Below are 26,959 nucleotides of genomic sequence, written 5' to 3'. Positions count from 1 at the left end.
AATGCCGAGGTCCAGGCCCCGGTGGAACACAGGTGTGAGATCCCGGTGTCTCTCTGGGTTTTTCAGGCCACGATAAGTTTAAACAGTCCCAAGAAAAAAAGAAAAAAAACAATCCAGGGAACTTCTCTGCCTCACCGAGCTCAAACTGACTGAAAGCAAAGGCAATCTCTGTCCCGCAGTCTGTCCGTGCTTCAGACGAACACCGTCCAGGAGCTGCAATGTGCAGGAGGGAGTGCTGTTTCTCCAAACAAACTCAGCGCTGCTTCTTTCTCCCCCTTGGCTCTCAGAACCAGTCTGAAAGGCACAGAACTCAATATCCAGCACAACCAGAGCAGACCATTGGGGATACAAGCACCATCAAGTCACCCCAGCACAGGGAGGGGCCGAGCCGGTTCTCCACGGGGCCGCCCCCGGCTCGCCGCCTGCTCGGTGCTGATGTCGGCGATGTCGGGGATGTGCCACAAGTGCTGCAGCTTCTGTGGGGACACCCCCGGGGTGACACCGCTGCCACCCACGTGCCCACAAGGTGAGACCTGTGCCACAGCCAGCACCAGCACCTTGCAGCTGCCTGGGACAGGAGGCAGAGGTGTGTGGCGGGGTGTCCCCAGGGATGTCAGGCTGTGCAGTGGCTGCCAGGCCATCTCAGCAATGCAGGGCTGTCCCTGTGGGTGTCACAGTGTCCCCTTGGGTGCCAGGCTGTCCAGTGGCTGCCAGGCTGTCCCCAGTTATCCTGGGCTGTCCCTGTGGGTACCAGGCTGCCCTGACAGGTTCCAAGCTGTCCTGAGGGCTGTCAGGCTGTCCCAGGGGTGTGACACAGTGCCCATCTGGGCAATCTGGGGTACCCCGTGCCCACTGTGGGATGGCCATGATCAGCTGCAGGTGAGTCAGGGAAGAGGATCCACATCCCACAGGCAATTGTGGGCACTGGATGAGGAGGAGGAGGTGAAGGAGGAGGAAGAGGTGGAAGGGGAGAAGGAGGAGGCAGCTTGGCAGGGCTCTCCTGGGCAAAAGGGTAATCAATGATGGGGTAGTTCAGGACAGGGCTGGCCCGGTCATTCAGCAGCTGGAAATGGTGGGACTGTCCCAGTCTGCACCCGCTGGGGAAGAAGAACCTGATGGGGACAGCAGAGGGGTCTCAGTGCTGCATCTCCAAGAGAGCACAACCCCAATCAGCCATCAGAGCCAGGCTGGGGCTGTACCTGATCCTGGACATAACAAACCTGGCTGCAGGACTCATTGATGGCACAGAGGTTGTTGGGGGAAAGAAGCAGCTCAGATCCTCCATGGCCAGGATGAAGAGCAGGTGGCACACGGGCAGCGGACTGGGGACTGATAGTAGGGTTGGGACCCCCAGCGAGTATGGGCAAAGAACACTGAGACACAGCCAGGACCTCAAGCCCAAAGCTGGTACCTCAAACCGACAGCCAGGACCTCAAACCTAGAGCTGGAATCCAGAGCCCATGGCCTGAACCCCCTTTTGAACACAAGCACAGGATCCCATCCCTGCTGGCACCATCACTGCTCCCAACCAGGTCCCAGCCCATCTGGCACCCCAGAGGCAGTGGGGTGAGAGGCGGTTGGGATCCCTTCGAGTCCTGCTCCCTTACACACTCCCGAGGCAGTGGGGTTGAGGTTGAGGGGGCTCCAGGGGGTTTTGGGGTCCCCCGGGGGCCCTGCCTTTCTCTGCAGCCCCCTCCCTCCACAGTCCATGCTCTGCCTGGTCCTTGACATCTCAGAGATGACCACAGGGCTGCCAGGGCTGTTCCTGGGCTGTGCCTCCAGCAGGACCCTCAGGTGAGGACAGGGGTCACCCCATGCCAGGGGACCCTGGGGAGGGAATGCAGCCCCTGCCCCACAGATCTGGGGCTGACAGGGCCCTGTGCCCAGCACGGCCTCCACCTCCATCAGCACCGTGGCCACCGGCACCGCTCAGGACTTGGTGAAGCCACGGCTGCCGGCGCTGTCCCCGTGGGAGCTGACACTCATCTCCAAGGGGTTCAGGGAGCGCCACCGAGCCGGGACGTGCCAGGCCGTGCCATCCAACCAGTGACACGCCATTCCACCCCACTCTCTGATCCAACAATTGCTGCTCCTCCCTGTTATGGGGCAAAAGTTGGAAGTTGATTTTCTCCCAGTGGCACCGCCCAAGCCCTGAGGCAGGGGCAGGACCTTTCCCTGGAGCTCTGAGGGCGCTGGGTTTGTTCAGCTGCAGCAGAGCAGACGCAGCTCACAGCTCCCCGGGGGCTGCGGCTCCTCCCGAGGGGCAGCGCGGGGGCAGCTCCGACCTCTGCCCCGGGGGAGCAGGGACAGCACCCGAGGGAAGGGCTGGGGTTGGGCCAGGGCAGGGCTGGGCTGGAGAGCAGCAAAAGCTTCTTCCCCCACAGGGGCTCAGGCACTGACCAGGCTCCCCAGGGAATGGTCACAGCCCCAAAGCTGCCAGAGCTCCAGGAGCCTTTGGACACCGCTCCTAGGGATGCACAGGCTGGGATTGTTGGGCTGTCCTGGACAGGGCCAGGGCTTGGACTCCATGATCCCCGTGGCTCCCTCCCAGCTCAGCCCATTCTGCAATTCTCACCCTTTGGCTCAGCCTTTGTGTCCCCTGCAGGTGCTGGCAGAGCTGTTGGGTGGGGCGGGAGCAGGGCAGCCCCAGCGTTCCCGTCTGTGTGACACAACAGGGACAGCCCCAACACTCCATCCCTGGAGACGCTCCAAGGGAAGTGTCCACACCCGTGTCCTGTCAACACAACTGACCGGCCACTGACCCTGAGTGACCACGGCCCTGCCAGCCCGGAGGCACCGCTGGGGCAGCTGCATCTCAGCCGTGTCCCAGCTCCTGCAGCCCCTCCTCTGCCCCGAACCCTCCTGCACCACAGGGAGGGCTCATTTCAGTGCCCCTCAGGGGTCTCCTCTTGGGGCTGGAGAACACCTGGCAATGGAACCTTGGGGTGAAAAGTAGAGATTTTGGTCCTCCCTAGCAAGGCCAGAAGTGAAACTTTGTTCCTTTTGCCTTGGTGCCTTGGAGGCCCCCGGGTGTTTTCTGCACTGAGTTCCAGCCCCCAGCGCTCACTGAAGGTGCTCCCTGCAAATGTCCCACTGCCAGTGCCCTGTCCTTGTGTCACCTGCTGTGGCTGGGCATGAACAGAGCTCCTGGACTTGCATTTGCAAGTGGAAACCAAAACTGAGGGACTGGAGATGCTTGAATATAAAAACTGGAATGGGAGCACCAGTCAAGGGGGAAATCTCCCCATCTTGGAAGATGGTGCCTGGCCATGTGAACTCTGAGATTCTCTTCTGCTGAGGAACCTCAGGGGTCTGGCTGAGCAGGAAAGGTGAGCCTGAGACAGGAGTTTTCCTTTGCTAGAGCAAAGCCTCAGCACAGAAAGAACATTGTGCCCCTGGCAAGGAGGGATTGTGGTGTAAGAGCTGTCACATCCCTGCTGGGTTGGACATGGAAAGTTGTGGTGCCATCCTTTCCTTTCCTCCAGCCCTCAGCTGGAACTTGGATTGAACAGGGACATGAGGAGAAAGGAATTTCCCTGCCAGGGCAGGGCTGAGGTGCAACACATCCCCCAGCAGGAGTCTGGAGCAGCCCAAGGCTCTGTGTGCCCAGGCAGAGGCAGGCAGGACGCAGAGCTGTCAGCAAAGGAAGGGCCCAGCCAGGTGGGGCAGCCGGGGGATGACGACAGCCTGCAGGGACAGAGGCACAGGGCATGGACACCGTAGCACAGCCTGGGCTGCACAGGGCACAGGCATGGGCAGCAGCTGAAAGGCCCTGACACAGCCAACTCCTGCAGCACTTGGGCCATGGCTGCTGGGCCTGGGCCTGAGGCATCAGGAGGGGACAAGTGACCCTTGCAGGCCTGGGGCCTCATTGCCTCCTTGGCCCTGCTCAGCAGCCTGGCAGGGGCCGCCCCATGGTGCTGCCCTTGGCATTGCACATCCCCACATCCCAGTGGCCCGGGAAGAGCCCTGAGCAAGGAGGGAGGGACAGGATCTGCCTTGGCAGGGGCTGGGGCTCAGGCCTTGGCCCTTGGCATTCCTGAAACACATCCAGGTTTGGTCAGCATCAGAGACACCTTTGCCTTGTTTGTGCCCACCTGTCCTCACTGCCTGCAGTGTTCTGCTCCTACTACAACTTGGAGACACTTTCTCAGTCTTGTCTCTTAGTGGGACCAATTAAACTTGAAGAAACTTCAGTATTTTAATTCAATTTTGAGTTCTTGAGCAGTTTATTGAACACTCTCTCAAGGACTGAGTCTGATGTAAACAACACCAAATCCCCAAGAGGCTCATTAAAGTCCTTGAAATTTTTCTTTGCTGCTGAGCTGGGCCAGGCTCCTGACACAGGGGCAGATTCTGGAAACCAGGAAGGGCTTTAAAAAGACATTTCTCCTGAGGAGACGCTCTTCTCCCAGCCCAGCAGGGCTGAGGGCACTGCCTGCAGGTACCGGAGAGGAATGAAGCAGACAGAGGCTCAAAGAAACTGGAAGGACAATTCTGAGAGTATTCTCAGAGAAATCTTCAAAAGTTTTGAAAATTTTGAACTTCTTCATGGAGAAATCTTCACCATTTGTGACACAGTAAGTCTGTGGCTGCAGGGATCTCCTCAAGCTGAGCCAGGACAGCACTGAGGTGACTGTAAGGATGGCTCTGCTGCCCTTGCTGCTTTGGGGGAGGATGTGCTCCAGAGCGGGGCTGCCCTGGGCACCGTCAGAGGGACAGGGCAGGACGGCTCCTGCTGCCAGGGACGGCTGCAGGGGCTGAAGCTGGGGCTGCAGCCAGGGCTGCCCAGGCCTGTGGTGCAGAGCAGGTGCTGCAGCCCTGAGGGCTCTTGGCCAGCCCAGGGCATCTGCCACCTGCCAGGGGCAGCTCTCAGCCTGCCTGGGAGCTCCCATGGATGCTGGAGGGGAGCTGTGGGTGCAAGGAGTGGCTCCTGCTAGGGCAGCTCCTGCTGCTGTGGAGAGGCTGCTTTGTGTGCGGGGCTGCTCAGAGCTCCAGCTCATTTCCAGCTCATGTCTGAGGGGACTTTTCATGAGCACATTCAGGGCAGGAGTTTCCTACTTGAGTCTCTGCTTTCCTGAATCTGTGCACCCACTTTTCCCTGGCTCAGCTTGGTGGGAATTGAAAGTTAGCTTTGCTGGGTAGAGGCAGAGGCTTTTAAAGCAACACACTGGGGTTTCCTGGGAACCAAAAAAAAGTGCCTGCACCTTGCCAGCCTCCAGATGCATCCAGCATCCCCTTTCCATGGTGCCCAGGCCTGGGGGAGCTGTTCTTTAATCCCTGCAGCCCCGAGCAGCTGCAGGGCAGAGCTGGCCCAGGGCTGGGCTGGGCTCTGGCAGCACTGGCAGGGAAGGAGCCCGGGGCCACAGGAACAGCTCGGGCTGGGACAGCTCCAGCAGCAGAGCCCTGGGCAGGGAGGGAGGGAGGCAGTGCTGAGGGAAGCCCTGCTGCAGGGCAGATGTGGCACCTGCCGGCCCTGCCCTGCAGGGCAGACACTGCCCTGAGCAGCACAGCTCTGCTGTCCCCTCCCAGCCAGCACAGCCCTCAGCCCGGGGGCTCGGGGCCCTCAGTGCCCTCCTGGGCCGGCAGAGCAGCAGCAGAGATGAAGGGCATCTCTCCTGCCATGTGCCCATTCCCTGCTGACCAGGGCCTGAGGGCCACTGTCCTGCACTGCTGCTGCCTGGCAGAGGCTGTGCAGGGCTGGCCAGGGAAAGGCTTTTCCTCAGGGCCTGCCTCTCTCTCTCCTTGCCTTGCCCAGGTGCTCCTGGCATTGCTGAGGGGCTCTCTGGGAATGGCAGTTCCAGCTGCAGGCTCAGGCCCAGCCCTGGGGCTCCTCCTGTGCAGGCTGAGCACAGCAATGGGGTGTCCCAGCTCCCTCTGCCCCGGGGAGCTGTGGGCAGGGCAGGCTGGCAGGCTGGGAATGAGCTGAGTCTCCTCCAGCAGTGCCATGGACAGGAGCCCTGGTGTGTCCTGGGGATGCCATCCAAGCTGTGAGCTGCCTCCAGGGGACACTGGGGGACAGGAGTGCCCTTGGCCAGGAGTGGGGCTGAGACTCTGAGAAAGGCTGAGCCACTTTGCTCTGCTGTGGGTCCTTCTGCTCTCAGCTGTGTCAGGCTGATTTTCAGGGGAACACAGAGACTGCCCTCAATCTCAGAAATGGCAGATAAGCAGAGAGGCAGTGACAGAGCAGCTGGCTTCACTGGGTTCCAGCCAATGCTCTTGCATTGCACAGTTCTCTCTGATCTCCCTGGGCACAGCAGGAAACCCTCTCAAAGTTCCTTTGGCCATAACCATTTCTTAGCCCTGGTACAGGAGATGCTGCCAAGCTCCGCTGCCTCAGAAGCAGTTTGGGCTGATGAAATCCAACCCCAGGACTGGCCCCTGTCCTTGTTCCCATGACCCCACAGCTGCAGAGCAGAGCTGACCCCTCGGTGTCCATGGGCAGAGCCCCTGCTCATCACAGACACGGGGCCAGATCCCAGCAGAGCTCCAGGCACGGGGCTGAAGGAAGGGCTTTGAGAAAAGGAAAATTGGGTGGAACTGAGTGGCAAGGGAAGGGCTGGGAGAAAGGGCTTGGGCATTGCTCAGCAAAGTCTCCCTTGACTTATCACTGTCTCCTATTTCAACAGCTTGGAATGTCCAGAGCGAAGAAATGTCCAACAGCAGCTCCATCAGCCACTTCCTCCTGCTGCCATTGGCAGACACGCGACAGCTGCAGCTCCTGCACTTCTGCCTCTTCCTGGCCATCTCCCTGGCTGCCCTCCTGGCCAACGGCCTCATCATCAGCGCCGTAGCCTGCGGCCACCTCCTGCACAGCCCCATGTTCTTCTTCCTGCTCAACCTGGCCCTCAGCGACCTGGGCTCCATCCTCACCACTGTCCCCAAAGCCATGCACAATTCCCTCTGGGATACCAGGAACATCTCCTACACAGGATGTGCTGCACCGGTGTTTCTGTTTATCTTTTTTATTTCAGCTGGATATTATCTCCTGACCATCATGTGCTACGACCGCTATGTGTCCATCTGCAAACCCCTGCACTACGGGACCCTCCTGGGCAGCAGAGCTTGTGCCCACATGGCAGCAGCTGCCTGGGCCAGTGCCTTTCTCTATGCTCTGCTGCACACAGCCAATACATTTTCCCTGCCCCTGTGCCATGGCAATGCCCTGGGCCAGTTCTTCTGTGAAATCCCCCAGATCCTCAAGCTCTCCTGCTCCAAATCCTACTTCAGGGAACTTGGGCTCATTGCTGTTAGTGTCTGTTTGGTATTTGGCTGTTTTGTGTTCATTGTTTTCTCCTATGTTCAGATCTTCAGGGCTGTGCTGAGGATCCCCCCTGAGCAGGGACGGCACAAAGCCTTTTCCACCTGCCTCCCTCACCTGGCTGTGCTCTCCCTGTTTATCAGCATGAGCTTTATTGCCTACCTGAAGCCCTCCTCTATCTCCTCCCCATCCCTGGATCTGTCAGTGTCAGTTCTGTACTCGGTGGTGCCTCCAGTCCTGAACCCCCTCATCTACAGCCTGAGAAACCAGGAGCTCAAGGCTGCAGTGTGGACACTGGTCACTGGACGATTTCAGAAACATTAAACTGCTGGTGAATTTCTGTAAATCACTTGTAATAAAAATCATATTTGATACTTCTTGCTGGTTCATTTTGCAGTTTCTTTTTCCTTGTTTCCTTTTTTAATATTGTGTACAAAGGAAGGTTATAGTTTGTGCTATTTTATTTCTCGTCACTTTTATTATGGTCCTAGACTGTATCAATGACGAGCTCTTCTTGTGATGGCTTTAAAAAAACTAAAGAAGACTTTTCACCAGAGGTCCCCCTTTTGTTCCCTTCTCTGCAGCCGCATCAGCAGTGTCTGTGTGCAGAGCTGGGGCAGATCAGTGCTGGCACAGCAGCTGTGCCCAGCAGCAGCAGCACTTGGTGTTGCCAGTGCTGCTGCCGTGGCCCTGCCCCGCTGCCCTCCTGGCCCTGCTGTTGCTGTAGGGCCTGAGTGCTCTCGGGGCCGGGCACAGGGCTGGGGGTGGCAGTGCCGGGGCTGCAGCAGGGACAGGCCATGGGCACTGCTGGGGCAGCGCTGACGCCTCAGGCCAGGGCCTGGGGGCTGCAGGCTCCTTGCCCAGGCTCTCTCCACAACACGGCCAGGCCAATGCTCAGCACAGAAAAGCCCCGTCAGCAGCCCCAGGCTGGCCGTGGGCAGGCTGGGGGCAAACAGCATGGCTGGGGCTCTGCAAGGTCCCTGGGGGAGACAGGAAGGAGCAGCAGAGCAGGGCCTGATCCATCCCCACTGCGCTGGACACCCCAGGGCAGCGTCCCAGAGCAGCCTCATGCACCTGCCAACAACATCCCCCCTCTGCAGCCCTGGCCTCTCCCCAGCTCACACAGGTGCTGCATCCTTGCAGGCACAGCCACGGCAGCACTGCCTCAGGAGCCCCTGTTTGCACTGCCCAGAGCAGGCGTGAGCACCCCCATGGTGTTGGTGTGGGGAGATGAACCTGAGTGAGCACAAATGCCATCAGCCCCTGGGGCCAGGAAGGGCTGGGGGACAGGAGGGAAACCACTCAGGTTTGTCATGGCCTCTGTAGTCAGCCACAAAGTTTGTTTTCATGAGCTGTGAGTTTCCTGTCCCACTGCAGACATTGTTGCTGAGATCCAGGGCTGCCTGGCAGCCACCCCTACACTGCCCTAAGCTTTTATTTTGCTTAACCTTTGTTTCCTTTACTCTTCCTTAGTACAAATTTCTTCCAATTGCCTACCCCTGTTCCCTCCCCTGTAAACAGCCCATCCCTGTCTGCCCTTTCCTCTCTGGCCGCACTCCCCATTTCAGTTCCCAAGCTGGAACCCTGAGAACTTCTACTGGGGAGCAGGATCATCCTCCAAGTGCTTCAGGAATTGTCTGCAGGCTCCTGCAGTGCCTCCTGCTGCTCCCTTGCCAGAGGCACCACAGGCCAGGGGGGCACATCTGCCCTGCTGTGTCTGCCTGTGGGGCTCCCTGCTCTGGGCAATGAGGAGGGGCTGCAGAGGCTCTGCAGGACTGACAGGATGGGCTTTGGGGCTGTGAGGAGAAGCTGAGGGACCTGGGCTGCTGCACCTTCTCAAGAGGAGGCCCGGGGCTCATCCTGCAACTGCTGCAAGGGTGGTTTCAGAGAATCACAGAATCAGCAAGGTTGGAAAAGACCTTGGAGATCATCAAGTCCAACCTGTGCCCTGACACCACCTTGTCTGCCTTGAACCTCATCTTCTCCAAGATAAACAACCCCAGCTCCCTCAGCCACTCCTCACAGCACTTGTGTTCCACACCCCTCACCAGCCTTGTTGCCCTTCTCTGGACACGCTCCAGCCTCTCCATGTCCTTCCTAAATTGGGGGCCCAGAACTGGACACAGCACTCGAGGTGCAGCCTCACCAGTGCCCAGCACAGGGGAAGAATCCCTGCCCTGCTCCTGCTGCCCACACCATTCCTGATCCAGGCCAGGAGCCATTGGCCTTCTTGCCCACCTGCCCACACTGCTGCCTCATGTCCAGCCTGCTGTCCAGCACTGCCCCACGTCCCTTTCTGCCTGCCCACTGTCCAGCCACTCTGTCCCCAGCCTGGAGCACTGCAGGGCTTGTTGTGGCCAAAGTGCAGGACCCGGCCCTTGGTCTTGTTCAGCCTCACCCTGTTGGATTTGGGCCCTGGATCCAGCCTGTGCAGGGCCCTGTGCACAGCCCTCCTACCCTCCAGCACATCCACACTCACACCCAGCTTGGTGTCACCTGCAAATTTGCTGATGCTGGACTCAATCCCCTCCTGCAGATCCTCAGTGCAGATATTGCAATCCACGCTGGCTGCCTCTGATCCCTGGGCCATCCTGGGGGTGCCCTGGGGTGGCTCTCAAGGGGATCTGTTCCATCCCCTTGCTGGGCACCCAGGGCAGGCTGACAGGCCTGCAGTTCCCCACATCCTCCTTGCAGCCCTTCTTGGGGATGGGCTCCCATTGGCACCTCCAGTCCTCTGGGCCCTCCCTGCTGAGCCAGGACTGGGGAGAAATGATGGAGAGCAGCTTGGGGAGCTCATCCAGCAGCTCCCTCATGGCCCTAGCATGGATCCCATCTGGTCCCAGAGACAGCTGTGAGCATCTGAGTGGCTCAGCAGGTCCCCAGCTGCTTCCTCCTGGATTGCAGGGGGGCTCTTCTGCTCCCTGTGCCCATCTACCAGCTCAGGAGAACTCTTGTCCTGAGGACAGCCTGTCTTCTTGTTTAAAACTCAAGAAAAGATGGGGTTAAGTACTGAGTTGCGGAATAAGGTTTTTACAATTTGAAATCCTAAAGTGTCCTGCTCACACTGGAACTTGGGGACACTTTCAAAGTCGTGTCCCTCAGTAGAACCCATTCAAACCTCAAGAAACCTTGGAGTTTGATTCTGACTTTGAATGTTTGAGAGATTTCTTCAACTCCCTCTCAGGGACTGATGCTCAGGGACCCAGCACCCAACCCACAGGAGAAGTCCTGGTGCTGTGTCTGTGCTGCTGAGCTGGGCAGGGCTCCTGGCACAGAGGCAGCTCCTGGCAAGGGCAGCACTGCAGAGACAGCTCTGCCCAGGAGCAGCTCCTCTCCAGCCCAGCAGGGCTGGGGCACTGCCTGCAGCCACCCCGGGCACAGCACAGAGGCACAGAGAGATGGGAGCAGCCTGGGCTGGGAGGGTGACTGAGCTCTCACTAGGGGAGAAATCTGCACAGTGTTTGCATCAATCATTCTCTGGCTGTAGGAAAGTTAAACTTCCATTCCTGGAGGGGTCTCCTAAGGCTGGCACATCCCACAGTTTCCAGGATCTTTTGCAAGGGCTCTCCCAGTTCCTCTGGCACAGAGGAGGAGGCCACAGGGCAGAGAAGGGAAGTTCCTGCAGGCAGCAAGGGCAGGCAGCAGAAGGGAGAAAGAGGGTAAAGGTAGCCTGGGGTGGGAGCACAGGAGAGAGCCCATCAGGGGAGAAAGCTCTGGCTGCAGAGCAATGCAGGTGAGTCCCTGGGAGTGCTCTGACAATGCCAGCACTGACAGGACCTGTCAGGAAAGGTTTGTGCAATCTCCTTTCAGGCCCTGAGGTTCAAGGGCTCAGCACCAAATGCACCACGGGGCTCAGTGGGATCAAGAAGGTTCTTACAAAGCACGGCTCTGCCTTGATTTCCCTCTGGGGTCTAATGCAGTTCATAAGGAAATTATGGAGAAACACTTTTAGAGAAAGATTTCACAGATCTTCTGAGAAATACACATTCCTGTGATAAAGAGTCTGTTTTAATACTGTTCTCTTTGGAGAAGAGGTGATTGCAGCATTCTGTGATTGACACTGATCCAGGGTCTCTCCTCAGGAGGCCTGGCCTGCTCACAGAAGCTGTGCCTTGAGGGCTGAGCCAGTGTGGACAACCTTGCTGCACATTGCCCAAGCCCATCCTGTGTGTCCTCCCTCACCTGGGATCTGCTTTGCTTGGAGAGCTGCCTGCACACAAGCAGAAAGAGAGTTTTTAGTTTTTGAAGCAATGTAAAACTCCTAATTTTCTCCGCTGGAAACAGACCCACTCCTCAAGTGTGTGCCAGCCCAAGGTGCCACCAAAGCCACTGCAGCCCTGCCCTGGGCCAGCTGTGAGGGTGGGTCATCATCCCAACCTGCACTGGGCCCTGCAAGGGGCTGTGCCCACGGACACTGCACTGACCCCACTGCTGGGTTTGGGGGCCACGGACACCGTGAGCAGTTCCAGTTTCCTTGGAAACACTGGGGAGGACTGGGACATACTGGGCAACACTGGGAATGCTGTGGGAGACACTGGGACATACTGGGAGTGACACTGGGGAGGACTGGGACAACCTGGGAACACAGGTAATGCTGAGGGGGAATCTGGGCAGACTGGGATGGACTGTGGGGGTACACTGGGACATACTGGGAAATACCAGGACATACTGGAAGTGGCTCTGGGGAATACTGGGGAAACTGGGGATACTGTGAGTGAAACTGGGAGATACTGGGACAAATTGGGGACACTGTGAACACATTGGGGATGACTGGGGAACAATGGGGTGCACTACACTGGGATGACACTGGGAGTAACTGGAAGTGAATGGGAATGAACTCAGGTGTATTGGGAGGGACTGGGCTGTACTGGGAGGGCCTGTACTGGAAGGGCACTGGTGGGGTTGTAGTGGCCAGTACCGGGGATCAACGGCGCTCTACTGGGATGTACTGGAGGGGTTGAATGGGCTGTTCCCGCCTCCGCCCATTTGCCGAGCCTTCTGCCAATCACCACCCGCAGCCAATCAGCGCCGGGGATCGGGGCCTCGGAGGCGGTGCCTGCTGTCGGCGCCATCATTTTCTTTTTGCCTATAACTCCCGTCATGCCCCGCGCTCCACAGAACCCCGGTATCGCCCCCCGTGTGTCCCATCAGTGTCCCCCAGACCCTCCAGGATCTGTAAGATCCCCTCAGCGCCAGTTCGTGACCCCCCAAAAGCGTCCCCAGATCCCCTGAATGCTCCAACCCCACAGATTCCCGTCAGAGCCGCTTCTGGGAATTCATCTCCTGTCATCCCCCGCAGCCTCAGAGCCCCTCATAACACAGTTCCGAGCCGGAAACTCATGCAGTGCCCCGCGCCCTAAAGAGCCCGGTTAGAGCTCCCCAAGCTCCCCCAAGTGCTCCCGAACCGTGTACATTCCCTGCTGAGGACCTGCACTTGCGGCTCGGACCCAAAAGTGTCCCCCAAGTGCCTTCCCCGATCCCCAAACGCCCTGTTCGAGCCACTTCCGGGACTACAGCTCCCAGCATGCTCCGCGGCGCCGGTAGAGCGCTCTTCCAGCCGTGACTTCATCTCCCAGCATGCCCCGCGTCCCTGAGAGCCATTGGAGCTGTGCTTTGAACTCCCGTGATGCTCCGCGGCCCCGTTCAACCGTGTCCTACCCGCGCCTACAACTCCCATCATGCCCCGCGCCCCAGAGAGCCCCCTCAGAGCCCCCCAAGTGCCCGCCCGGACCCCGAAGGGCCCCCAGATTCCCCTCCCTGACCTCCGAGTGCCCCCTGGAGCCCCAAGTGCTCCCCCGGACCCCGAATTGTCCGACAGAATCCCTAAGGGCCCCTGCAAGTGCCCACCCGGCTCCCCGAAGTGTCCTCCAGATCCCCAAGTTCTCTACAGATTCCATTTCCAGATCCAGAACTGCTGCAAATGTTCTCTAGAAATGTATAAATGGACCTTAAAATGCCCCTTCTACCCTGTCTGATGACATTATAAAAAATACGACAAAAGGACTAAAAAATGGGAGTAATTAGCATAAAGAGGGTGAATCAATCTCCAATAACAGTCAATGAATTAATGAAGGGAATTGTGTTACTTGAGACCAATGACCAATCAATCATTTGGTTGCTAAAAATTTATAGGTTTTTAGAAATAAATTTTAAAATTGGGTAATAAAAATATAGATTAATTTATTATAAATAACAAAAAAACTATAATAATTTTATTTTTATTAATTAATTTTTTTTTTTAAAGAAAAACGTGTATTTTTTCATGTTTTGGGAGTTCAGACCCAGGCAGGTGCTGTCAGACATGGTGATGCTGGGGTGAGGAGCAGGTTCTCCAAACAGGGTCAGCCTGCACAGGGCTCATTTTCTTTCGTGTGCAGACCTCCTAAGGAGACGTTCAGCACCAAGATCACTTGAAGAATGCCTCAGTCACCTTTGCTGTGAACTGAAAAGTAGGAGAACAATCCCTTGATTAAAAAGTCATGACATGCACTTTGAAATCCTCCTCCTTAAAGGAAATCCAAACTGGCTCCAATCAGCTGCACAAGCCTTGGAGACTCAAAGACCAATGAAGGATGACAAGGAGCTCCGGAGGGCTTTCTGTATTTTCATCACCCCCACGGTGGATTTAGGGCTGAGTCCAGGACCCCCAGGCACTGAGAGAAGGTTGCAGTACCTGCTCAAGGAGTCAGAAGCAAAACTCCAAGTCCCTTGGAGCATCCCTGGGCCCCACTGAGGGCAGGCAGTGCCCAAGGCTGCGCAGGCACTGCTGAGAGCAGATCCTTGAGGGCAGGATTGCAGGGAGCCCAAGGCTGTGAGCAGGGAACTGCAATGCTGAGCAAGGCCTGGGCTGGCTGCAGGGAGCAGAAAGGCCAAGCCCTGAGCCCAGGCTGGGACAGCAGGGCCTGTCCCTGGCGGGTGGCTCGGGGCTGTTTGTGGGGCAGGGGGATGGCAGGGGCAGCAAGGACAAATGTCATCAACCTGCAAGCCCTGCCAGCCTCCTCAGGGAGGGCCCAGGCAGAGCCAAAGCGCAGGCCCTGAAAGGAAAGTTCCTTCTGTGGGGCTGCAGAGGCGCTGCCAGAGCCCAGGGGACAAAGGCCTGGGTGCCTGTGGCCCTGCCAGCCCTGCCCAGCCCGGGGCCATCTCTCCTGCAGGCTGTGCCCCCTGTGCGTGCTGCTCCTGTGCCCTGGCCGGCTGCACTCGCCCATCTCGCTGTGCCCCCAGCATTTCTCAGCCCAGCATTTCTGTGCCCTCCCTGGGCTCCCTGCACCCAGCGCTGCCGGCTCCTGGCACACAGAGCCAGGCCATGGCCCAGGCTCACGCTGGGACACCTCCTGCACCAAAATCCTACTCTGGGAAGGACATGTCTTTGTCTTCACCTCCCGGCTGAACCTTGCAAGATGCACGTTGGGCAGGTTTCCTTCTCTTCCCCCTGCCAAGGAAACTCTTTCTCCTGCTGTTCATAAACAGAGGAGGGCTGGTGGGAGATGTGGTAGTTGGAGGTTTTTTGGGCAACAGTGACCATGAAATTATTGAATTTTAAATATTCTGTAAACGGAGAGGCATCAACAAAACCTCTACACTGGACCTACAGAGAACAGGCTGGACTGCTCTGGACTGGACTTCAGCATATTCAGGATGCAGATTTCAGGAGTACCAAATGAGGCGATTTTTTTTTTAAAGGAAACAGCCCTTAACAAAAGGGTTCCCAGAAAGGACGGATAAACTTCAGGAAAGAAATCTTGAAGGAGCAAGAGCAGGCTGACCCAGAGAGGAGAATGACTGCCCTAGCTGGACATGGAGCTTTACCAGGACCTCAAGGGAATAAAAGAGGGTGCATCACCTTTGAACAGAGGAGCAGGTAACTCAGAAAATGTTTAAGGATGTTGTAAGGTCATGTGGAAAAAAAATTGGACAGGTGAAAGCTCAATTAGAACTTTACCAAGCTGTTTCAGTGAAGGATAATGAAACTGTTTTTATAAACACATCGTTTACAAAAAGGGGGACAAGGAGAACCTCCATTGATTTTTCGGGAGGGATATGGTTACCGAAGATGAAGAAATGGCTGAAGTACTAAACAGATTCATTGCCACAGTTTTCAACAGGAAGAGAGGTTGTCCTGAGGACAAGAGTTCTCTTGAGCTGGTAGATGGACACAGGGAGCAGAAGAGCCATCCTGGAATCCAGGAGGAAGCAGCTGGGGACCTACTGAGCCACTCAGATGCTCACAGCTGTCTCTGGGACCAGATGGGATCCATGCTAGGGCCATGAGGGAGGTGCTGGATGAGCTCCCCAAGCTGCTCTCCATCATTTCTCCTCAGTCCTGGCTCAGCAGGGAGGGCCCAGAGGACTGGAGGTGCCAATGGGAGCCCATCCCCAAGAAGGGCTGCAAGGAAGATGTGGGGAACTGCAGGCCTGTCAGCCTGCCCTGGGTGCCCAGCAAGGGGATGGAACAGATCCCCTTGAGAGCCATCCCAGGGCACCCCCAGGATGGCCCAGGGATCAGAGGCAGCCAGCGGGGATTGCAATATCTGCACTGAGGATCTGCAGGAGGGGACTGAGTCCAGCATCAGCAAATTTGCAGGTGACAACAAGCTGGGTGTGAGTGTGGATGTGCTGGAGGGTAGGAGGGCTGTGCACAGGGCCCTGCACAGGCTGGATCCAGGGCCCAAATCCAACAGGGTGAGGCTGAACAAGACCAAGGGCCGGGTCCTGCACTTTGGCCACAACAAGCCCTGCAGTGCTCCAGGCTGGGGACAGAGTGGCTGGACAGTGGGCAGGCAGAAAGGGACGTGGGGCAGTGCTGGACAGCAGGCTGGACATGAGGCAGCAGTGTGGGCAGGTGGGCAAGAAGGCCAATGGCTCCTGGCCTGGATCAGGTATGGTGTGGGCAGCAGGAGCAGGGCAGGGATTCTTCCCCTGTGCTGGGCACTGGTGAGGCTGCACCTCGAGTGCTGTGTCCAGTTCTGGGCCCCCAATTTAGGAAGGACATGGAGGGGCTGGAGCGTGTCCAGAGAAGGGCAACAAGGCTGGTGAGGGGTCTGGAACACAAGTGCTGTGAGGAGTGGCTGAGGGAGCTGGGGTTGTTTATCCTGGAGAAGAAGAGGCTCAGGGAGACAAGGTGGTATCAGGACACAGGTTGGACTTGATGATCTCCAAGGTCTTTTCCAACCTTGCTGATTCTGTGATTCTCTGAAACCACCCTTGGAGCAGTTGCAGGAGGAGCCCTGGGCCTCCTCTTGAGAAGGTGCAGCAGCCCAGGTCCCTCAGCTTCTCCTGACAGCCCCAAAGACCATCCTGTCAGTCCTGCAGAGCCTCTGCAGCCCCTCCTCATTGCCCAGAGCAGGGAGCCCCACAGGCAGACACAGCAGGGCAGATGTGCCCCCTGGCCTGTGGTGCCTCTGGCAAGGGAGCAGCACGAGGCCCTGCAGGAGCCTGCAGACAATTCCTGAAGCACTTGGAGGATGATCCTGCTCCCCAAGGGATGTTCCCATGGTGCCAACTCAGGAACTGAAATGGGGAGTGGGGCCTGAGAGAAAAGGGCAAACAGGGATGGGCTGCTTGCAGGGGAGGGAAGAGGGATACCCAAAATGACAAAATCTGGAACAAGAGAAAGAAAAGAAAGCCACGGTGAAGGAAGGCAATGCTCAGGGCTGTGTGGAGGTGGCTGCCAGGCAGCCCAGTCTCTGAGCAACTTCTGCAGTTGGACAGGAAACTCACAGCTCACAGGAACAATCTTTCTGGCTCACTTCAGAGGCCACCACAAACCTGAGTGGTTTCCCTCCCGCCCCCCAGCCCTTCCTGGCCCCAGGGGCTGGTGGCATTTGTGCTCACTCAGGTTCATCTCCCCACACCAACACCATGGGGGTGCTCACGCCTGCTCTGGGCAGTGCAAACAGGGGCTCCTGAGGCAGTGCTGCCGTGGCTGTGCCTGCAAGGATGCAGCACCTGTGTGAGCTGGGGGAGAGGCCAGGGCTGCAGAGGGGGGATGTTGTTGGCAGGTGCATGAGGACGCTCTGGGACGCTGCCCTGGGGTGTCCAGCGCAGTGGGGATGGATCAGCCCCTGCTCTGCTGCTCCTTCCCGTCTCCCCCAGGGACTTTGCAGAGCCCCAGCCATGCTGTTTGCCCCCAGCCTGCCCATGGCCAGCCTGGGGCTGCTGACGGGGCTTTTCTGTGCTGAGCATTGGCCTGGCCGTGTTGTGGAGAGAGCCTGGGCAAGGAGCCTGCAGCCCCCAGGCCCTGGCCTGAGGCGTCAGCGCTGCCCCAGCAGTGCCCATGGCCTGCCCCTGCTGCAGCCCCGGCACTGCCACCCCCAGCCCTGTGCCCGGCCCCGAGAGCACTCAGGCCCTACAGCAACAGCAGGGCCAGGAGGGCAGCGGGGCAGGGCCACGGCAGCAGCACTGGCAACACCAAGTGCTGCTGCTGCTGGGCACAGCTGCTGTGCCAGCACTGATCTGCCCCAGCTCTGCACACAGACATTGCTGCTGCAGCCACAGAGAAGGGAACAAAAGGGGGAACTCTGGTGAAAACTATGCTGGGAGATCCTTTAATTTTTTAAAGCCATCAAGAGCACAGCTCCTCATTGATACAATCTAGGGCCATAGTAAAGGTCAGGAGAAACAATATGGCATAAACCATAACCTTCTTTTGTAGACAATATTAAAAAAGGAAACAAGGAAAAAGAACCTCCAAAATAATCCAACAAGGAGTAACAAATATGACTTTTATTACAAGTGATGTAAATAAATTGGCTAGAAGTTTAATATTTGTGAAATGGTCTAGTGATCAGTGTGTACACTGCAGCCTTGAGCTCCTGGTTCCTCAGGCTGTAGATGAGGGGGTTCAGGGCTGGAGGCACCACCGAGTACAGAACTGACACTGACAGATCCAGGGATGGGGAGGAGATGGAGGGGGGCTTCAGGTAGGCAAAAATGCCAGTGCTGAGAAACAGGGAGACCACAGCCAGGTGAGGGAGGCAGGTGGAAAAGGCTTTGTGCCGTCCCTGCTCAGAGGGGATCCTCAGCACAGCCCTGAAGATCTGCACATAGGAGAAAACAATGAACACAAAACAGACAAAGGCTAAAGAGGCACCAACCACAGTAATCCCCAGTTCCCTCAGTTTGGAGTGTGAGCACGAGAGCTTGAGGATGTGTGGGACTTCACAGAAGAACTGGCCCAGGGCATTGCCATGGCACAGGGGCAGGGAAAATGTATTGGCTGTGTGCAGCAGAGCGTAGAGAAAGGCACTGGCCCAGGCAGCTGCTGCCATGTGGGCACAAGCTCTGCTGCCCAGGAGGGTCCCGTAGTGCAGGGGTTTGCAGATGGACACGTAGCGGTCGTAGCACATGACGGTGAGGAGGAAATACTCTGCTGAAATGAAAAACAAAAACAGAAACACCTGTGCAGCACATCCTGTGTAGGAGATGTTCCTGGTGTCCCAGAGGGAATTGTGCATGGCTTTGGGGACAGTGGTGCAGATGGAGCCCAGGTCGCTGAGGGCCAGGTTGAGCAGGAAGAAGAACATGGGGCTGTGCAGGAGGTGGCCGCAGGCTACGGCGCTGATGATGAGGCCGTTGGCCAGGAGGGCAGCCAGGGAGATGGCCAGGAAGAGGCAGAAGTGCAGGAGCTGCAGCTGCCGCGTGTGTGCCAATGGCAGCAGGAGGAAGTGGCTGCTGGAGCTGCTGTTGGACATTTCTTCACTCTGAGCATCATGCCCTGTTGAAAGAACACAATGAGTGTTGGGAAGGATGAAGTAGAAAGACCTTGCAAATATGGTGGTTTAGATTCTGGGAGTCTGAGTTCAACAAGCGAGATAGAAATGAAAGCATGCTTTGAGATTTAGGGTGTGGGGTGCAGGGCCATCAGCTTGTGAACAACGACCTGCTAAGTTGAGGGCCAGCCCCCTTGATTAAACAATATACTCCTGCTAAGCTAAGGGCCAGATTGATTGATTAAACAATCCCCTTCTGCTTGCCTTGGGTGGTGGGACATTTCTATTGGCTGTATATGTTGTCATCCTGTATTAGATTGGTTGGTCCAATGCATACTCTTCAACTTAGAAAAGATATTTAATGTATGGGATTCGGGGCTCTGCCCTCTCTTGGCTCTGTTCGCTGTTCCTGCTCTCCTGGCCTGCTTTAGCTGTGCTTAAGCAGCTACAAGCAAGGCCTTCACAATAAACCACGTGTTACCCCTGCTCATTGCTTATAGAGATACTTTGTTGCCGATTCTACAGTCAGGGAGATACTCCTTCATTGACAAGCTGGGATCATTTTTTTGAGTCAGCCCTATGGATTGTATTTGGAATCCTCTAAAAATCACTTTTTTTCCTGTGAACGAATTTTGCTAAACTTTTTTCAGTTCAGGTATCTGCTGCTGCTTTGTTACTGATGCATTTTAAGTATTACTCTCAGCCTGAACACTGCAGAGCCCAGATGGAAAGCAGAGCTCCCTCTGCCCCAGTGCAGTCAGACCTGCTGGTCCCCACAGAGGTGCCCTTTGCTCATTACACCTCCCTCTATTTCAGTGTGACTGAACTTAAAAGTTTTCTGAAAAATAAAGTGGACTATGTGAAAGTTGCAATTTCAAATAAATTTCCCTAAATTCTTCTCTCCTTTATTTTCTCTGTTCATTTAAAGATAGGGATATCAAGGATTATTCTGGCTCTCTGCTGCCTGGAGTTGTGCCTACTTGGAGCTGTTTCTCTCTATCCAAGCCTTGTCCCTGCCACTGCTCCCAGAGCCCAGCCCAGCCCTGGGGCTCTGCCCTGCACACCCCTCCCTGCACACGGCACTGCCCAGGGGCATCTCCCTGGCACCAGGGCCTTAAGGGCAGCTCAGACAAACACAGATGCTGCAAGCCAAGGTGCTGCTGCTGCTGTCTGTAGCTAGAGGAGGGTGAGGAGGCCCTTTCTGAGGGAGATCTGAGGCGCATCTGCTGATCCCCAGGGTGACAGTGCAGGAGTGTCAGTGACACAGCCAACCCTGACAGCCCCTTTCCCTTTCCTTCATGAGAAAGCTGAGAGCAGCCCTGGCCATGCAGCACCATCTCCACAGCAGCAGGAATCTGCCCTGATGGGGGCGGCTCCTTCCACCTCCAACTTCTCCCCACAATCCATGGGGAGCTCCCAGGCAGGCTGAGAGCTGCCCCTGGCAGGTGGCAGATGCCCTGGGCTGGCCAAGAGCCCTCAGGGCTGCAGCACCTGCTCTGCACCACAGCCCTGGGCAGCCCTGGCTGCAGCCCCAGCTTCAGCCCCTGCAGCCGTCCCTGGCAGCAGGAGCCGTCCTGCCCTGTCCCTCTGACGGTGCCCAGGGCAGCCCCGCTCTGGAGCACATCCTCCCCCAAAGCAGCAAGGGCAGCAGAGCCATCCTTACAGTCACCTCAGTGCTGTCCTGGCTCAGCCTGAGGAGATGCCTGCAGACAGAGACTTACCTGTCAGAAGTGGTGAACTTTTCTCCACGAAAAAGCTCAGAAATGTCCTTCCAGTTTCTTTGAGCCTCTGTCTGCTTCATTCCTCTCAGGTACCTGCAGGCAGTGCGCTCAGCCCAGCTGGGCTGAGGGAAGAGCGTCTCCTCAGGAGAAATGTCCTTTTAAAGCTCTTCTTGGTTTCCAGAATCTGCCCCTGTGCCAGGAGCCTGGCCCAGCTCAGCAGCAAAGAAAAAGTGCAAGGACTTTAATGAGCCTCTTGGGGATTTGGTGTTGTTTACATCAGATTCATTTCCTGAGAGAGTGTTCAAAAAACTTCTCAACAAGTCAAAATTAAATTCAAATACTGAAGTTTCTTCAAGTTTAATTGGTCCCACTAAGAGACAAGACTGAGAAAGTGTCCTCAGGTTCCAGTCAGAGCAGAACACTGCAGGCAGTGATGACAGGTGGGCACAAACAAGGCAAAGGTGTCTCTGATGCTGAGCAAACCTGGATGTCATTCAGGAATGCAAAGGGCCAAGGCCTGAGCCCCAGCCCCTGCCAAGGCAGATCCTGTCCCTCCCTCCTTGCTCAGGGCTCTTCCCGGGCCACTGGGATGTGGGGATGTGCAATGCCAAGGGCAGCACCATGGGGCGGCCCCTGCCAGGCTGCTGAGCAGGGACAAGGAGGCAATGAGGCCCCAGGCCTGCAAGGGTCACTTGTCCCCTCCTGATGCCTCAGGCCCAGGGCCAGCAGCCATGGCCCAAGTGCTGCAGGAGTTGGCTGTGTCAGGGCCTTTCAGCTGCTGCCCATGCCTGTGCCCTGTGCAGCCCAGGCTGTGCTACGGTGTCCATGCCCTGCGCCTCTGTCCCTGCAGGCTGTCGTCATCCCCCGGCTGCCCCACCTGGCTGGGCCCTTCCTTTGCTGACAGCTCTGCGTCCTGCCTGCCTCTGCCTGGGCACACAGAGCCTTGGGCTGCTCCAGACTCCTGCTGGGGGATGTGTTGCACCACAGCCCTGCCCTGGCAGGGAAATTCCTTTCTCCTTGTGTCCAGTCTGGGCCTCCCCAGCTGCCCTTTGCAGTAATTATTTTTTCTCTGTTTGTTTTCCAGTAGGTGAAAAGGATCCACCATCTCTGAAACCACTCTTTAAACACTCTCATGGCTCTCCTCCACTGTCCTCAGCCTCCAACCCAAGGAGCACAGAGCTCCATTGTCCTTATTAAGTGGTCATGTGCCTGAGGCCTCCAAACCCCACCTTGGGAGATCTCTGGGCCCTCTCCATGGTGTTTGCAATTGAAAACATTCTGCTCATAGTCTAAGAAAATCACCAGAGGACATGGGAAGCCCAGCGTCTCTGTCCTGCCATTTGTTGTCTTTGAGTTATCCTTGGATATGTGGAATTTGGCAGGCCAAATTGTAATTTTGGCCTTGGTCCCTGGAGAAGAAGGTTGGTTCTTTCCCACAGGAGGGAAAGAAGAGAGCTCCACTCTTCCAGTGGAAGATGAGAGGTGAGCACCAGAAGCCAAGGCCAGCCAGAGGTGGCAGGGTTTTTTTTTTCTGGGATATACTTTTGATTATAGGAAATTTTGTAGGAATAGTACCAATTTTGACAATGCGCATCTAAAAAGACAGACAGTTGTTTCCCATAGCAAGGAAAGCACGGAGCACCAGTGCTGCAGGAGCTGATAAGCGGCTGCCGTTGACATTCCAAGATGACCCAGCCCCGTCAGGTGGCCCCTGGGAGGCCAAGCCAGCCAGACCTGTTCCATGTTCCCTCGGTTCCATGGGGCCCCACAGTGTCCCAATGGTCCCTTGGTTCCATGAGGCCCTGAGGTGTCACAATGTCCCCTTGGTCACATGGGGCCCTGAAGGCTCTGAATGGTCTCCATGGTTCCATAAGGCCCCACAGAGTCACAGTGGTCTCTGGTTCCATGGAGCCCCGCTGTGTCACCGTGGCCCCTTGGTTTCATGGGGTCCAGGGGTGCCACAAGGATCCCCTTGGTTTCATGAGGTCCCCACAGTGTCCCTGTGATCTCCACAGCAAGGAAAGAACCCAGCCCCAGGGTGGCAGGGGCAGTCACCAGAGGCCAAGGCCAGTCAGACTGGACAGTGCTGGCAGATTTCGCCTAGGAGCAACCCTTGGATATACAGAATTTCAGAGGTGGAATCCCAATTTCACACATGGACACACGGAGGAGAAGGAGGTTTCTTTTGCACAGGAAGGAAAGCAAAGAGCATTGGTGTTTCAGGGCCAGATGAAAGGCTGTCATCAGAGGCCTAGGCCAGCCAGACCTCTCTGTCCTGGTAGCTTCTGTCTGAAAGAGACCTTTGTATATGGGGAATTTTGGAGGTGGAATCCCAATTTTGGCCATTTCTGCATAGATAAGAGTGACGGTTCTTTTCCATGGGAAGGAAAGCTCAGAGCCCAAGTGTTTCAAAGGCAGAAGAGGAGAGAGCTGGCTCCTGGGAGGCCAAGCCAGCCAGACCTGTTTGTCCTGGCAACCTTTAGGAAAGGAGGAGTCCTTCGATATATGGAATTTGGGAGGAGGAATCTCAATTTTGACCACAGACACTTTGTAAAGGACAGTTCTTTTTCACTGGAAGGAAGGCACTGAGCCCCAGGGTTTGGAAAGAAGGTGAGAAGGACCCCCAGGAGGCCAAAGGCAGCCAGACCTGTCTGTGCTGGCAGCTTTTGTCTGGGAGCTATCCTTGGATATAGGGAATAATCCTTCGATAAGAGAAATCCTGGAGGTAGATTCCCGATTTTGGCCATGGGCACCAGGTCCAGATGGATGATGTTTTCCCATAAGAAAGAAACCACATGGTCCCAGTGTCCGAAAGACAGAGGAGAGGTGGGCCCCTGAGTGGCCAAGGCAGCCAGATCTGTCAGTCCTGACAGATTTCATCTGGGAACAATCTTTGCATATCAGGAAATTTGGAGGAGGAATCCCAGTTTTGGCCATGGGCCCTGGAGGAGAAGGACAGTTCTCTCCGGTAGGAAGGAAAGCCCAGAGCCCCAGTGCTCCAGGGGCAGAGGAGGAGCAGCCCTCAACATGCCAAGGTCAGCCAGACCTGTCAGGTGGTCCCCAGGAGGCCCAGCCAGCCAGAGATGTTCCATGTTCCCTTGGTTTTGTGGGACCCCACAGTGTCACAATGCTCTCCTTGGTTCCATGAGGCCCTGGAGGGTCACAATGTTCCCTTTTGCTTCTGTAATGTCACAATGGCCCCTCGGCTCCACACACCCTTGCGGTGTCACAGTGGCTCCTCCGTGACACCACGGGCTCCACAAGGTCACCACGGGCCTTTGGTTCCTTGGGAACCCTGAGTTTCACCATGGTCTCCTTGACTCCATGAGGCACCACAGTGTCACAATGACCCCTTGGTTCCATGAGGTTCCGCAGTGTCACCGTGGTGTCCTTGGAGCCGCATTGTCACAACTGACCCATGGCTCCATGAGGTTCCGCAGTGTCACTGTGGTCGCTGTCAGAGGCTGGATGAGATCGATGTCCCGAGACGCCTCGGGATGCTCGGAATGCCCGTGTGGGGCCAGGGCCGGGCCAGGCCTTGGTCTGTGGTGGGATGGAGCCCTGCCCCAGCCTGGCTGAGCTGTCAATCACACAGCAGGGTTGGGGTTAGCCCTCTCTGATTGGCTGAGCTGTCAATCAATCACATACCACCTGCTGCCTACCTTGGCTCTGATTGGACAAGCAACTGGAAGTCCCACCCAGGGGGCGGGCCCATGGAGGCCCAGGGTGTTCAAAGCCGGAGCACGAGGCCAGCCCATGCTCTGATTGCTGCCTTCTCCTGGGGCTCCTCTGTGAGCGACGCTGGAACCCGAGCAGCTGGTACCTGTATGTGTGTCTTTCTACAGATCTGCTGTCTTTGTGTTGTCCTCTATTTCTTCTTCTTCTAATCCTACTTACCTGGGACATTTTTGGGATACTCCTTGTCATCTTAAAGCTTAAAGGTTTCTAGGTCAAATGGGCTCACTTAATGAAGTTAATGCAATGATAAGAGTTTCATGTTGAACTGGATGTTGTGATAAACCCTTTGCCAAAGTTCCTTGATTGTCTGTGTTTTGCCAGTAAAATTTTGTGTCACTCTGACCTCCTGGCTCAGTTGGTTACAGCATGGTGCTCATCACAGAGGTTGTGGGTTCAATCCCTGTGTGGGCCATTCACTTAAGAGTTGGACTTGATGATCCTTGTGGGTCCCTTCCTACCAAGAATATTCTTTGCATCTGTCCATGTTGAGAAGATCTGGTTGGTGTTCCTCCTTTGTAGCAAACACGAGTAAAGAAACCTTTGGTTCCCCCCAGCATTTAGGTTTTCTGGGGTGTTACAGCCCTGCAGGCTCACAGTGGCCTCTTGTTTTCATGAGGCCCCACAGAGTCACCCTGGCCCCTTGGTTCCATGGGCCCAGCAGTGCCGTGATGATCCCTTGGTTCCACAACTTCCCACAGTGTCACACTGGCCCTTGGTTCCATGAGGATCTGGAGTGTCCCACAGGTTGATGCCATTTGTCCTTGCTGCCCCTGCCATCCCCCTGCCCCACAAACAGCCCTGAGCCACCGGCGAGGGACAGGCCCTGCTGTCCCAGCCTGGGCTCAGGGCTTGGCCTTTCTGCTCCCTGCAGCCAGCCCAGGCCTTGCTCAGCATTGCAGTTCCCTGCTCACAGCCTTGGGCTCCCTGCAATCCTGCCCTCAAGGATCTGCTCTCAGCAGTGCCTGCGCAGCCTTGGGCACTGCCTGCCCTCAGTGGGGCCCAGGGATGCTCCAAGGGACTTAGAGTTTTGCTTCTGACTCCTTGAGCAGCTTCTGCAACCTTCTCTCATTGCCTGGGGGTCCTGGGCTCAGCCCCGAATCCACTCTGGGGCCCATGAAAATACAGAACGCCCTCAGAAACCCCTTCATTGGTCCTACTTCATTGGTCTTTGAGTATCCAGGGCTTGTTTAGCTGATTGGAGTCAATTTGGAGATCTCTAAAGGAGGAAGATTTCAAAGCGCATCTCATGACTTTTCTTTTAATCAAGGGAATGTTTTTCTACTTTTAAGTTCAGTTCAGTTCACCCACCTGGGACTGACATCCCTGTGCCCTGCATCAGAACCTTGTCCCCTGAGCTCTGCAGCTCCATGTCCCAGCCCATTGCACCATGTCCCAGCTGCTCTCCTCAGGGCTCTGCCTGCACACAGGCCCAGGAGAAGTTTTCTTCTTGGTAAGGAAAGAATGGAAAAGCCTGAGCAGGTTTCCTGAACAAGAAACCCCACTCAGGAACCACATGCTCAGTCCAGGCTGCCTGGAATGATGTCACCTTTCTACAAGGGACAGTGTGAGCAGAAATGATCTCTGTAAGCAGAATTCTCTGAGCCTTTCAGTGCACTGAGCATCGAATGAGCAGAGTTTTTATCAGACACACTGATTACATATTCATGAGCTATCCCCACTTACTTTGACTTTATCTAACATAGTTGCACCCCTTATCACAAGTCCGTATGTGGTCCTTTGGGGTCTGTCTCCAACACCTGGTGTCCTTTTCAGGGGGCTTTTCGTCGACCCCCACTTATGAGTAAGGGCAATATTGTTGTTTTGCATAACTTCTGCTTTGTCAGACTTGCAGAGCTGAGCTGGCATCCTGCTGGTGTTTTGTGTGAGTTACATCCTTTATCTGTTTCTTCAAGATTGTGCATTTCTTTTCTACTGTCCTCATCAAGTCTCTCCTTTCCTTGAGGCTCAGTTCCTTATGGGCACTGGTCTCTCAGTATCTATATTTCATTTTATAGTGTAGGGCACTATAACACTGAATCTTGATGCAAGATAACACCATAGAGCAATTATTGTGGTGACCATTATAAACAGATCTTTTATCAAGTCCAGATGGGTAACCATGAAGGAAGTTTGGTCCAGATTTCCTCAATTCCCCAGGAGGTTTCACCTTGAGCTGTGCATTGAAACAATTTTTAGACTACAATACTCTGTCCCAGAGTCAGTTCTTGAGCTTCCTGGATCAGGAGAAGAGCAGCTGTACTGCCCTCAGACAGCCCAGACAGCCCTGGCTGACACTGTCTGGTTCTGTGAAAAGTTGGCCACAGCCCTGCTCCTGTCCCCAGGAGCTGTGACAGCACTTCCAGAGCTGGGTTTTGTCTCTGCCAGGGAAACAGATCAAACGGGTCCATGGGGTCTGGGGGCCCAAAGCAGGGCCCGCAGGAGGGCTCGCTGGGCTGGGAAAAGGCAGCCCATGAATCTCCAGTCCAGACTGTGAAGTCCTGCTGAGCTGCCTCCAGGAGCTCACAGAGGCT

The 26,959-nt window shown here is 56.1% G+C and overlaps 4 protein-coding genes across 4 annotated transcripts in view; 2 read left to right on the top strand and 2 right to left on the bottom strand.

Annotated features, from left to right (window-relative positions):
- LOC134562421 (olfactory receptor 14A16-like) overlaps nucleotides 1–26,959 on the bottom strand; it is a 391,199-nt gene that overhangs the window by 200,975 nt on the left and 163,265 nt on the right. The window lies entirely within an intron of this gene.
- Nucleotides 1–26,959, top strand: part of LOC134562442 (olfactory receptor 14A16-like) — a 114,544-nt gene that overhangs the window by 57,761 nt on the left and 29,824 nt on the right. The window lies entirely within an intron of this gene.
- On the top strand, nucleotides 6,647–9,105 carry LOC134562436 (olfactory receptor 14A16-like). Its single transcript, XM_063419832.1, has one exon. The coding sequence runs from the start codon at nucleotides 6,653–6,655 to the stop codon at nucleotides 7,583–7,585; it is 933 nt and encodes a 310-aa protein (XP_063275902.1). The 5' UTR covers nucleotides 6,647–6,652; the 3' UTR covers nucleotides 7,586–9,105.
- LOC134562377 (olfactory receptor 14J1-like) lies at nucleotides 17,940–19,240 on the bottom strand. Its single transcript, XM_063419753.1, has one exon. The coding sequence runs from the start codon at nucleotides 18,949–18,951 to the stop codon at nucleotides 18,019–18,021; it is 933 nt and encodes a 310-aa protein (XP_063275823.1). The 5' UTR covers nucleotides 18,952–19,240; the 3' UTR covers nucleotides 17,940–18,018.

Source organism: Prinia subflava, chromosome 27, assembly GCF_021018805.1.
Source record: "Prinia subflava isolate CZ2003 ecotype Zambia chromosome 27, Cam_Psub_1.2, whole genome shotgun sequence".
In the NCBI taxonomy this organism is placed as follows: Eukaryota; Metazoa; Chordata; class Aves; order Passeriformes; family Cisticolidae; genus Prinia; species Prinia subflava.
This window is presented reverse-complemented; position numbering and strand designations above follow the sequence as displayed.

Coding starts and splice junctions, on each gene's coding strand:
- LOC134562436 (XM_063419832.1), top strand. CDS start 6,653: ATGTCCAACAGCAGCTCCATCAGCCACTTCCTCCTGCTGCCATTGGCA.
- LOC134562377 (XM_063419753.1), bottom strand. CDS start 18,951: ATGTCCAACAGCAGCTCCAGCAGCCACTTCCTCCTGCTGCCATTGGCA.